At 29.9% G+C, this 13184-nt stretch overlaps 1 protein-coding gene across 2 annotated transcripts in view; it reads left to right on the forward strand.

Moving 5' to 3' along the window:
* LOC140447801 (uncharacterized) overlaps nt 1-12398 on the forward strand; it is a 45581-nt gene extending 33183 nt beyond the window's left edge. Inside the window, exons 2-5 of one of the 2 annotated variants that reach the window (XR_011951636.1) lie at nt 2479-2583; nt 3595-3716; nt 12024-12156; nt 12214-12398. Coding sequence is in view for 1 of the 2 variants with exons in the window: in XM_072540666.1 (XP_072396767.1) it covers nt 3595-3716; nt 12024-12156; nt 12214-12338 (380 nt within the window). In the remaining variant the exon portion in view is untranslated. The remainder of the gene's footprint in view (nt 1-2478; nt 2584-3594; nt 3717-12023; nt 12157-12213) is intronic. The other variant, XM_072540666.1, reaches the window with a different exon arrangement.
* The last annotated feature ends 786 nt before the right edge of the window (nt 12399-13184 follow it).

Here is a 13184-nt window from a genome sequence, read left to right on the forward strand (position 1 = left end):
TAGTTAATTTGTAAATTGTCTATTTAAGCGAGCAATTTATTTAAACAATTTAATGTAAATATTTATTTTGCAAAATTATACTTTTTGCTTATTATTATAAGTAGAAAATGTTATGAAATATGAGTAACTTAAATATTTATGTATTATATATCTTTTTCCGTCGACCGTCCATTTGTGATTAATTTTAACACCCTCAAAATCATTGATTAATGACCCCTATTAATGAATGATTTTCTATTAATGAACGATTTCATTATAGGCAACACAACATACATTGCTTGTATAAATTAATTTAACCACATTTAACGCTCTGTGATTTGCAGTAACTTGTGGTGTAGGCAACCAAACATATACCTATTTATATTCCCACTAAAAAATTATTTAAAATGAAGTAGCCGCTGTAAGTACTGTCTGTCATTGTATGTCATTATTTATCGTTAAGTAAATAAAAATTTAAACTAAGATATTTTTATTTCTGAAAAGTACGGTCGACGGAAAAGTTTTGTAACGAACTCGTGAATTAAAATAGCGATTAACAATCTCGAACATTAACGCGCTCGCTTCACTCACGCGTTAAAATATCTCAATTGTTAATCGCTCTTATTAATACAATTGTTGGTTAAATAACTATTAAACATCTTAAATATCTTTTAACAATAAATTTTACAAAAATTATTTTTTTATTCGAAAATCAAATCTATTCGTATTAATTTTAATTGAATTATGCTTATTAATTTTATAAATAGTTTTTCTCAAAAACATTACAAATATTTTTTACATAAATTAACTGCTTTAAACTTTGTATAATTGTAAATATATTGAAGTAATCTGTATATTTTCATTAACTTATAGCAATTTACATATTTTATTTTACCATTTTTTTTATAATTGTACAAAGTTTATAACAATTAATTTATTTAAAATATATTTGTAACGTTTTTCAGTTAAGAAAAGTAATTGTAAAAATTATAAGCATAATTCGAGAAGAATTAATTGCATCTATAGATTTGGGTTTCAAATAAAAAAATTATTTTTTTGTAAAATTTATCTTTAAACGATATTATTTATAACTAGAATACATAAATATTTAAGTTAACTATCTTTTCATTGCCTTTTCTACTACTAATAAGGAAGAGAAAAGTAAAAGAAAAGAAAAATTTTGCAAAATAAACATTTATTATAAATTGTTTATAGAAATCACTCGGTTAAATAAACAATTTACAAATTAACTAATTGAAATTTTATATCCTACGGAACACGGTCACTCAAATTTAAAAAAAAATCAATTTTCGTTGATTAGAACCAGATATATTGCAACTTTTATTTTGAAGTTGTAACATTTTCGTTTCACCTCGTATACATTAAAACATTGAAAAATATTCTTAATCTTTTTGCTTCTCTGAGATTGGTAATATAAACATTTTCCAGTCTGTTTATAATAGACAAATTGCTCTTTCTTTTGATTTTTATTCCGCCTAGATATTTAGGCAGAAAATAAACCGGAATTTTACCGTTTATGTTTGTACCGATTTTTTGAGGATGAAGTCACTACTCGATGGACCGGCTGCGAGAGCAGTCGATGTCATTGTTAAACTCATGAATTTTGTCATCAAATATTAGTAAGTGTAGCGCTCGGGAAAGAATAATATGGAGTTTGAACGAGAAAACATGGTTTTCGGTTAGAATTTCAAAAACTGGCAAAGTTGGGCTTAATTCCATGAGTTTTGGTTAGAACAAAGGTGATTTAAGCTTAAAATGCAATGTGGCAGTCATTGTAAAGTGAGAGAATTGTTGCTGTATTCCGTGTCACTTGATTTGATAATAGCGTTTCTGAAGGCTAAATGGGCCAACATGGTTTTGAGTGAAAAATAAGCAACAGAGTTTTGAAGAATCATATCGTTATCATTCAGAATAAACTGAGGCCCAGTTTTGGTGTTTGTCGGCCTCCATTTTATGTCTACCATGGATCGATTCTAGATCGTTTGAAGTTTGTGTGGCACAGGAACTTTTTTTAATAATTTCAAAAGAAATAATTATCCAGTGAAACGATTAGTTTTGTTAAATTTTTCTAAATAAATGTAATATTTATCTTTAATATACTAAAATTTGCTCTCATTTCAGTTTTAAGGCTTATAAGTAAATATAAATGTTATGGATCAGCTAATTGTCATATTTTAGTTTCTTTTAAATACAATTAACTTTTGATAATTATTAATTCAGAAAAGTGTGGTATTTCATTTCGACATATGACAGTTAGTACCTACATCGTTTCTGTCATTTATTACATAAACATAGTTTTAAATCTGTTTTGTTAGAAGGTAAAATTGACCAATTCAATGTAAGGTTTGTTGATAAATTTAGATATTTTTATTTGTAATAACTGTTTATGCGAAATAAAAATAAATATATGTTTCTTTTTAAGTCAGAAGTTTAAAAATGATTTCTTTTAAAAAAGATATTCACCCTTAAATTTTTTAGGAAAGAAAAGACTTTCTTTTCAAACAACAAGAGGATTTTTTTAAATGGCGTCCTATTTTAAATAGTGTAGGAATCTTCTTGTGTAGTGTTACCCAGGAGATATCTGTAAGTATTTTTTTGATTTCTTTTTTGTAGTTAGTCCTCCCAGTTCTCCACAAATAAAGGGAATCCTTATCTACAACTCAGCTCTCTAACCAAAACACAAGTACTCGTTCGCAAACGTTTCAATGTATTTGCTAACCCTATCCCCAAGCCCAGTAAATGTTCAGTCCCCCTTTAAACCCCCAATAAGCAAATTATAAGTTGCATCAAATTTATTAATTAAGTTTTTAAAGTAGTACTAAAAAAAATGCTAACTCGGGTTCTAACATTGAATTTTATTTTAAGATTCGTGTAAAAATGTTTATAATTCGAATAAAAAAATTACCTTCCTATATGTTGATGTGAGTTAAATGTTTATACGCTTAAAATCACAGTACTTTTGTAAATCTATTTTACAATATTTAACATAAATTTTTTATTCAATAAATAATTTTATTTGATAAAATAAGTCTTTCTCTTCAACTTGGTGCTTTCCGAATTTATGTAGACCTACTAGTTTACGTATAATATCGTTCTATATCAAAGCTTTCTGGGATAAACAATTTCAATTTTGCAATAACTTTTAAGTAAAACGTCTTTACGGAATATTGTCCCTATGATCCCGCAAAATAAATTTTTTTGGGCAATTTGAGAAAATTTATTAATAATTTAAAAAAAATCCAATTTTAAAGCTATTTTTGCAATAATCAAGCAACAAATTAACAAAAATAACTTTGCGAATCCTCATTTTATCGGATTTTCTATGCTTTTTCAGTAAAAATGTGTCAGTTTCCCATATAATTTGCTGGTCTTCCTTTAGTATTTAAAATTAAATAGCGATTTTACATTGTTTATAAGTAAACAATGACGTATAATCTTTTGTATATTTTGTTTATAACATATTGTTGTCACCAAATTTATTAAAAGCAGTTGTTAGATACCTGTATCAAATACTGTCAAATTTGGATAATAATTTCAGATCAAATAATATTACATAATTTATGTGTATACATTATTGTTCAAATTTTTTTTTAGCTAAAACGAAGTTAAATAACCTCATCAATAATCTGAAAACCCAAAAGCAAAAGCAAAATGAGTACGAAGTTAAAATTGATCAATTTAAACAAAGTATTGAATTTTACCAGGCTCAAGTAAAGGTAAGTCAAATAATAGTTACAGATATTTTTAATGATATCACAATTGAGTTAATCATCACTTGCATTAGTTAAGCATTCAATTATTCATGTTATGTATGGTCATTGATTATAAACCACCCATAGATACCTCACTCTTAGGTAAAAACGAATTCAGTGTTAAACTCCGCCCACTTACACCTCTTGGCCCCTCACGCCTAAGTACTACCTGACTGTATGGTGGCGACATTATTGAAATATTTGCCAAGATTCAAAAATAAATTTGAGTTGCCTGTTCCGGCCATTGTCTAGTGCAATAGACGACAATATAAGGATGGCATTCAGCATTTTCACAAATAATTTTAACGTGCTTGTAATTTATATTATTGAATTTCGATTTTATTTCAGAAAAAACGCTAAAAATTGATTAATGAAAACAGTAGAGGTTTTATAAAAATTATTTATTTATCAATACAATACAAAAAATAACAAAATATAAAATACATAATAAAATTAGCAGTGATAAATTACATCTCATTTAAATTACTTTTTTGTAACTTTTCAAACAAATTAATTTCCAGAATTGATGCAAACTAAAATATTTCAAGCTAATATACAGAATTTATTTGAAGATTTAGTTTATTCACTCACGGTAAAATATTGCAAAACTTCCTAATTTTAAAGAATCGCTTGGATTTACTTACATGAAATTTGGCTTACACCTAGGCAAGATGTCAAAGAAAAAAACATGATGCTTTTGCACTATGGTTCAGTATCACACCTTCTCAGGAGTGAAAAAATATATGTTCAAGATAAGTTCGGAAGCGCCTAAAATCAGTAATTCTAAGCAACTTTTGTTCTATAGAGTTTTTTCACTAAGTCAATACTTTTCGGGTTATTAAAAAATAGGTTCTGATTGGTCAAATTCCATGTTGAATATTTCAACGTGAAATAATAAAAAAAATGAAGCACTTTTCGACGAAAACTCATTATAACTTTTTTTAAACTGTTTAATAAAGGTTTATTTTTGTTAAGTTTCTAGCATCAAAAGTAAGCAAGTTTCAGAAAAGCAAAACATACATTTTTTTACTCTTTGTGATTTTTGGTGTCACTAATAAATTAAGTTATTTTGAAAATAAGCATTTTTTTCATAATTAAAAAAAAAATTGTTAAAAAAATATGCCCTTTGAACAAATAAAACTTACAGATCATTATAAATAATACATTAGTAAAGTAATTTGTGAAGCGGTAACGATTAATTTGATTTAAATGCTAATTGGGGGCTGATTTTCCCGAGTTTTTTAACCAAAAACAGGGACCAACTTTATTTTGAGCGTAACGCTTACTTTTGATGCTAGAAACTTATTAAAAAACAAAAATGAATATTTTTTTGAAAACTTTAAAAAAGTTCTACTGAGGTTTCCCCAAAAAGTGTACCATTTTTTGTTTATTTCACGTTGAAATATTCACTTTGAAATTTGACAGATATGAACCTATTTTTCGTTGATTACAACTTTGCTTCTACTGGGTCTAGAGAGTTCATACATATACCATTTTTTTTTCTCTTTTTTAGAAGCTATATTTTTGCTGAAAACGCTTTTTTTTCGATAAAATACATACTTACTTTTTGAATTATTTGCACAGAACCATTTAAAAATTTGTTTTTTTTTGTGTTAAAAAATGAACATATTTACTCTCAAATAACTCAAAAAGTATTAACTTAGTGAAAAAATTCTATATGACAAAAGTTGCTTAGAATTACTTTTCTTCTTTCGTATGTTTTCTATATGTATGCTTTCGATAGGAGAAGGAACTTCGACAAGAAGAAGAGGATATAAATTTTGTTCTGATAGTAACATTGTACTACAAAAAATTGACAATTTATCTATAAATGGCAATATAGAAGTCAATTATATTCTGTGCAAAATAAGAAATTGTATAGAGGTGAACTAAAGCCAATATGATCTACTGTTCGATCGCATACTTTTTATATTTAAAAATTTTCTGAGGACTTTCTGGAATTACGTCATCGAGGTTTTAAAAGCAATAGTGGCGAGAACTAAATGCAATCGATTTTAATTTTGACAAAATACCACAAATTACCAACGTTAAAAATGAATCATGTAAGTACATATCATGATAAAATGAGAGGGAATTTCCAACATATAAATAGTTGAGGGCCATCTGCCTAGGAACAATAGGTAAAAGCTGATAAACGGACAGGATTAGAAAGTTTAAAACATCACTAATTAGATCATATTTCAAAACAAAGTAATAAGTATATTTGAATGTTACTCCTTTTCAAACTAAGATTGTAAAATTAAAATTTTAGGAAAAAAAATATTTATTATTTCTTTTTCTCAAGAAGTACTTTCATTATTGACAATATCGAAACATTTTATTATTAAAAGTCGAGAACAATTAAAAACCACGTTCATATTTATATGAAAGTGCTATAAAAATGAAGGTATATTACTCTTTTTTAGCAAACTTGGAATACGACTTGTCCACTGAAAGCTGTGTAGACAGTGAATATTATTTCTCTCTTTTTGATTTTCAAAAACTTTAATTTCTTTAAAATATTCTAAACCTGCTTTTAAGTTTTCAGTTGACTTGCTTAAAGTTGACATTGGCTTTCTGTTTGGATTACTATCACTACAATATTTGTTGTTAAGGCCATCAAAAATATTATTTATAATTTTCAAAAATATGGCAGTATGAGAAACCGTTTTGGTGTGTAACTGTCCTACAGCTATTGCTGTTGATATTGCTGAGGCAACTGAGTTGGAAAAAATTTGTACTGCTAACTTTACATGCATTTTTTAAAAATTATTAGGGTTTATATGAACGTCTGTTATTTTCAACAGGCATTGTGCTCTCATATTGGTTCTATCGATGTTGTATGTGTATTCAATATCTTGCCACGATATTTGTTTAGAATCAGCAAAAAACGTCAACTTTTTGTTACGAAAATTATTTCTTAAACTCTTTAATAAGTGGGGTGTATCAAACACAGTGATATTTCTATTACAGGCTGATCCTTACATGCGCCTAACAGCTGAAATAAAGCTATATTATTAGATGCTTGATCACACACTAACACTTTTGGTATATACCCAATATTTTGTAATTTTGAAACAACTTCAACTACAATGTTTTTTAAGTTGTCGCTATGTATTGGACCAACTATAACAAAATAACAAATCGGAATCTTCCAGTTATGTAGCAAGCGGCGCATCATGAAAACCAAACCTGTGTCGGCAAGTTTGTTTGTGCTTCCTAAAGCACCTTAATCTTAAAACCCTTCTACAATATCATCTAATTTATTGTACTCCAATTGTTTTTTCAAAGAAATTTCATCAAACATTAACACACAAATTTTTTCCCACTCATCCATTGTCTCTGCTTCTTTCTTCAACTTGTCAATTAAGGAAGTATTTAAACCAGTTCTTAATTTTATAACACGCAACCAAGTTTGAATTGTTTTTACTGAAGGTAATATAAAGTTAAGAGATCTAATTAAAAATTTGTAACAACTAGGAGACTTATAATAAATGGCCAGAGTTCTGGCCATTTATTATAAGTTTTCATTATATTATTCTGGCCATTTCAATCTTTTTCATTGTGACTCCATTTTGAACGAGTTTTGTGTGAAAACTGCATATTAACAAAGTGTGCAGGTATTTGCTTTTATTTTCTAACAGTATCTGTAACATGAATTTGGTTTCCGATTTTCTGTCTTTTTTTGTTCTTCTACAAAGCTGACTGTTCTTCTGACGGCACTTCTTCTTTAAAGCATTTACTTGATACTCAAATTTTTTAACTTCTCCGTCAATTCAGTTTCAAGTTTTGTGGGCAAATTAATTTCAAAACTGGAAATATCACTGAGACTACAACTTGATCACTTGTGGCGATGGTGGTGACCTAACCATACAATCGCCACTTGTAGATCTTTTACGTTTCGTTCCGCAATAAACGTATGTAGAGCATACTGGTGATGTATCACCTAAAATAGGTAATCATTGAAATGTATGTGTAATTTTAATTAAAGCAAAACAAGCATCTCCATTATTTCTGGAGTGATACTAACAACGCATTCATATTTAAAAAAGTCTCTTTTGATTTAATTGTATAAAAAATATATAAATCACTCAATATCAACTGATTTTATACAAAATATATTTTAATAGTATTATTCTTATTGACAAAGCACATTAGGCAAACATAAAAATATTTCTAAAGTTGAATACTCACCTAAATAAGTTGCTAACTGTGTAAGTTTTGGAGGAACAGCATTTTGCCTTAATAACTTTCTTTGGCCACTTTGGTAAATATGTTCCACTGCAAAATGTGCAAAATGATGCTAGCAAATTGCCCTCTGTTTCAGGTCACTGATATCTATCAATATAATATCAATATTCCCGCAGTTTTTTTGCCAAATTTTTGTGCGCTCTACGTCTTTCAGGGGAAATTTAAAGAAAGATATATTACTATTTGTTCCATCGTTTCTTTCAAAACATCCCGCGTAAACACACTTATGAGTTACAGAGGTCATTTTATCTAAAATGTCCTTTTTTTTATACAATTCCGCTATAACTTGTCATAACACTTGTCACCGATAATACACCTATAGGGTAAGTTCGGCCCTCACATTACTCCTACCTCCTCGCAAGTCAGAGAGAGAATGAGAAATCTCAATACGTTTTTCGAGTAACGCCATCTAGTTGTTAATACGTCTTTCGGTTACCACGAGGTGAGCTATCTAGTGGTTGGTTTATAATCAATGGTATGGTGCAATTTTTCTTCATTTTCTATAATATATTTAACCTTGGTTTTGTTAAAATAATAGCCCAATCGTCAGCGATTTGACCTCTAAATCTCATACGAACAAGCTGAATTTTGCTGAGAATGTAAATTTTGGGACCCTAAAAAAGATGCAAAAAAGTTTACTACTTTTACCCCAAGGCTTCCCCTAAAATCCCCCCTCCTAGGTGGGGAAAAACCGAAAAAATCGATGTACCAAGAATCTGTACACCATAGAAAAAATCTTTTAAATAAAAAATGTAGCTGAGATAATTTTAAACAAAATTATTTATTAGCACTTTTTGTGTACAATTCTCTCAGTGAGAAGTGCAGCTTTCTTATAAAATTTTTATATATTGCCGCAAATAAAGTCAGTTTCTAGGTGTTAAATAAATAAACGTTTAGCGATTTTTACCATTTTTTACGATTTTTGTGAGATCAATATTATTTATCACTTCCATTATTTGGTCACTATTGAATTTTTATTATTAGGGGCTTTGTTTATAAACAATAACGAATTAAAAAACCATTTAAAAGATTAAAAGTTCAAGTTTTTTACACAAAAAATAATAAATAAATAAAAACAATTCCTTTAAAAATGAGCCGTCCATGATGAGCCGAAGATAAAGGATTTAAAAGCGAAGCGATTTTAAAATTTTGAAAACTGAAAATTTATTTAAGGGGCGTTCAAGTATTACATAACGCAATTTTTTAAGATTTTTGACCACCTCCTCCCATGTAACGCACTGACGTTTTAGAAGACCCCCTTCTCCTTCCTAACCGTTATGTAAGTGACCATTTTATTTTTTACTATTGTAGTATTTTTATTAATCTAATTTATTGTCTTTATTTATTATCAAAGGTTCTACATTTATAACACTTACAAGTTTATTAAAGTCATTATTACAATATTCACTCATTTATTTCAAACATTTATTTATATTTATTTCCGGCTTACAATTTAAACTCGATGTTCAAAACTAGAACTAGAATTAGAAATAATATGTTTAATTATTATTTAAATGGGAATAAGCCACAATTATAGGTTAAAGTACGTTTACTGACGTTTCAATTTCCACTTCGGAAATCGTTCTGAAAGATAATCGACTTTACCTTGAAATAGGTGGCACTTCTTGGGGTTTAACACCAATAGGTCAGCTTTAAGTCGATTAAAAACGTTTTCTAAATTCTTCAGATGATTTTCAAATGTCTCCCCCAAGACGATTATGTCATCTAGATAAACCAGGCATGTTTTCCAATAAGCACATTTTCCATAAGCCTCTCAAATGTCGCAGGAGCATTACAGAGTCCAAATGGCATAACGTTGAATTGCCACAATCCAGATCCTGTGGTGAATGCTGTCTTCTCTTTATCTACTGGGTCCATTTCTACCTGCCAGTATCCAGACTTCAAGTCCAATGTGTCGTTGATCCGAGGCAGAGCATAACTATCTTTCTTGGTAACGTTGTTCAGCAAACGGTAATCCACACAGAACCTCGTCGTTCCGTCTTTCTTCTTAACTAGGACCACCGGAGCGACCCATGGGCTCGTAGAAGGTTTTATCACCCCGTCTTTCTTCATTTCCTGAACAATCATTTCAGCTTCCTCTCTTTTCGCCTGTGGTAATCGTCGAGCTGTTTGACGAATTGGCTTAACATTACCAGTATCAATTTTATGCTTAACAACGGTAGTTCTACCCGTCTTTCCTCCTTTCGGTACAAAAATATCACGATACTGCCGAAGAAATTCCCTTTTCTCCATCTGATTTAAAGACTGTCCTGCAACTGCGACCATTTGGTCGAATTTGTCGTTGGAATTATCAGATGTTGTCGCCTGACGGATTATGGATGTCACAGGTACACAAGTTTCTACTTTTGTCTCTTTCTTGATGGTCACTGGGTAGTCGTTGACATTGATAAGTCTTACAGGAATTTCTGTAATTTCTTCGTCTACAATTCCCTGTAGTCGCGCTACTATGATTGTTTCGCTTCTCGCAGGCACGACTGTATCGTCCTTAATGGCTGCTTGCACAGTGTTGTCATTATGTGGATGAAGAACTACCTCCTCGTTGCCAACTTTGATTACCTTATTCTTAAAATCCAATTGGAATCCATGCATATTCATTACGCCCATTCCTAATATAACATCCTCTTCGATGTCAACAACTATAACAGTATGGACGAACTTTTCTGCTCCAATTCCCAATTGTACCTGGATTTCTCCATGAATGTTGGCATTTTCACCTGTAGCGGTCCGAAGTGGCAATCTCGTTGGTAAAGGTCGTTTCATATTATCATGCCACGCGTGTCATATCATGACGCATAATATGACTCAAAACTGTAAACATGTTTTTCTAATAAGTATTTTTCTAGTAGGCAATATCCAAGGGACCCATACGCTAAAACCAGTTCCATGGCGTTCGAGATCATTGAGCAAGGGTCGTCGACCGAATTCTAGTAAATTCGCCGCTCAGCTGAAAGACCAGCTCGAGTGACCTTCTCGTCTATTCAAAGGGAATCGCCTGAATTCTAGAACTAACGGTTATTTATATATATGGGACATTTTATTTAAAGGGACAGTTAGTTTTGAACATCGCGTCGAGTTTTTAAAATGTAACGCACGTATTGTAATAAATGTAAATAAATTATATAATTATTAGTGTGAAATAAATTAGTTATATTGTACAAATAAAGACTTTAAATAAACTTGTAAGTGTTATAAGTGTAGAACCTTTGATAATAAATAAAGACAATAAATTAGATTAATAAAAATACAACAATATTTTCAAATCGGCAACCGAATTGCAACACAAATACAAGGAGGATTTGGACGAGTATTTTTCCCAAGAATGTGTTCATTTAAAGAATTTGTTAATGTCCCTTCCCCAATTACAAATATACACTCCTTTAGAATTGGTACAGGTTTTATACGAAAATAAATTAATATCTTCATTTCCAAACGTTAATATTTGCCTGCTTATTTTTTTCCATAATGGTCACAAATGCAAGTGGCGAACGCTATCTTGCGACAGTAAAAAGGGTAAAGACCTACTTAATTGGAGAAATGCAATTTCCCAAGAAAATTTGAAATCCTTAGCAGTTTTATTCATTAACGAGAATCTGCTAAATGAATTAAATATAAAAATATTAATCATCGAAAACTTCGCTTCAGTAAAAGTAAGATAAGAAGCTTTTCTATAGTAAAGGTAAATTTTATTTGTTTTTTATTTGATTACCTACCTCCTACCTCATGTTACCTGTTTGAATGTTATTAGGTACATTTTATTTTACTTTTTGAAGTTCGCCCTTAATTTTTTTCTTGTATTTTGTTAGTATCCATTTAAGTTTGAAACCAAAAAAAGTTGTACTTAATTGTTTTCCTTATTTTTATAAACTTATATTCAAAATATGTTTTGTTGAATTGAAATAAAGTTAGGAAATATTTTTGAGCCTGGCGGCAACCGTATCAGCACCGGGCGGCAGACTGTGTCAAACCGACACTGCTAATGCAGTCTTATTTCTTTTTTAGAAGCTGAGTGGAAGATTGAAGACAAAAAAGAAAGTTTACACACAGTTTGACCTTGCCAGAAACTGTTATAAGAGACTAATTGAACCATACGAAGAACTATTGAAACCACAGGATATGTTTGACATAAACAATGGTAAGATTGCAATACAACTATTTTTGATACCATCTTAATGTAACTCAAATTTTTTAGAGAAATCTGTAAATAAAGAACAACAGAATCTGTCTAATGAAATTCAACAACGTCATATGAATATTAATAAGAGTCTACAGGAAATCACCGTGTGTTTGAAAACAATGACTACTACATTAGAATGAGAAATTGTGATTTTTTAGTTATTAATTAAATTATGATATTTTCTATTTGTGAATAGAAATAGAGAATCCAACTTGTCATTTTATGGAGAGAAAATATTTCAATCTCATTTATAGATTCCGTGCAAACTTGTACAAAAAACTAATTAGATTGTCTTATGTTTCTAGATCTCCTATAGTCCAATGTACGACGGTTTTTAACTCTAAATTCCATCTATGTACACTCATCGTGTTTCTTGGAATTTTAACAGTAAGTAGGGAAAACCTTAACAAACAAAATCTATCCTATGCCTAAGTGTACTTTTACGCTGAGAGTGCAATCCACAACAACTGGAGTGTGGGAACCTTTACATTAAAAATAACTACTAGAATCAATTAGAAAATATATTCTAAGCAAAAAATGTAGGTACTAGAGTTTTTTTTTTCGAAAAATCAATACTTTAAGGACTTATTCGTGATTCGAAAATTTTAATTTTTATTATATTTTCAATCAATGTTTCACAAATAACTAAAAAATTTACATTTTATCGAGAAAATTGCAAAGGAACAAAATGTAGCTTATAAAAAAGAAAAACAGATTTCTTTTTGATGTTTGCTATAAAACTAATATAAACTGAGTTATAACTCATCATCATCATGATTCTGGCTTTATGGCTTTACAACCCCGCGTGGGTCCTAGCCTCCTCAAGAATTTCTCTCCAGTCGTCCCTATCGGGGACGACTGGAGACAAAGGAGCGTTTTTCTAGCTGCCCTATCCACCTCAGACGTCCTATCTTAATATGTTTTATGATATCAGGTTCCTGGTATATTCTATAAAGTTCGATGTTGTATCGTGTTCTCCACACCCC

The sequence above is a fragment of the Diabrotica undecimpunctata genome, chromosome 8, assembly GCF_040954645.1.
Source record: "Diabrotica undecimpunctata isolate CICGRU chromosome 8, icDiaUnde3, whole genome shotgun sequence".
NCBI classification, from domain to species: Eukaryota; Metazoa; Arthropoda; class Insecta; order Coleoptera; family Chrysomelidae; genus Diabrotica; species Diabrotica undecimpunctata.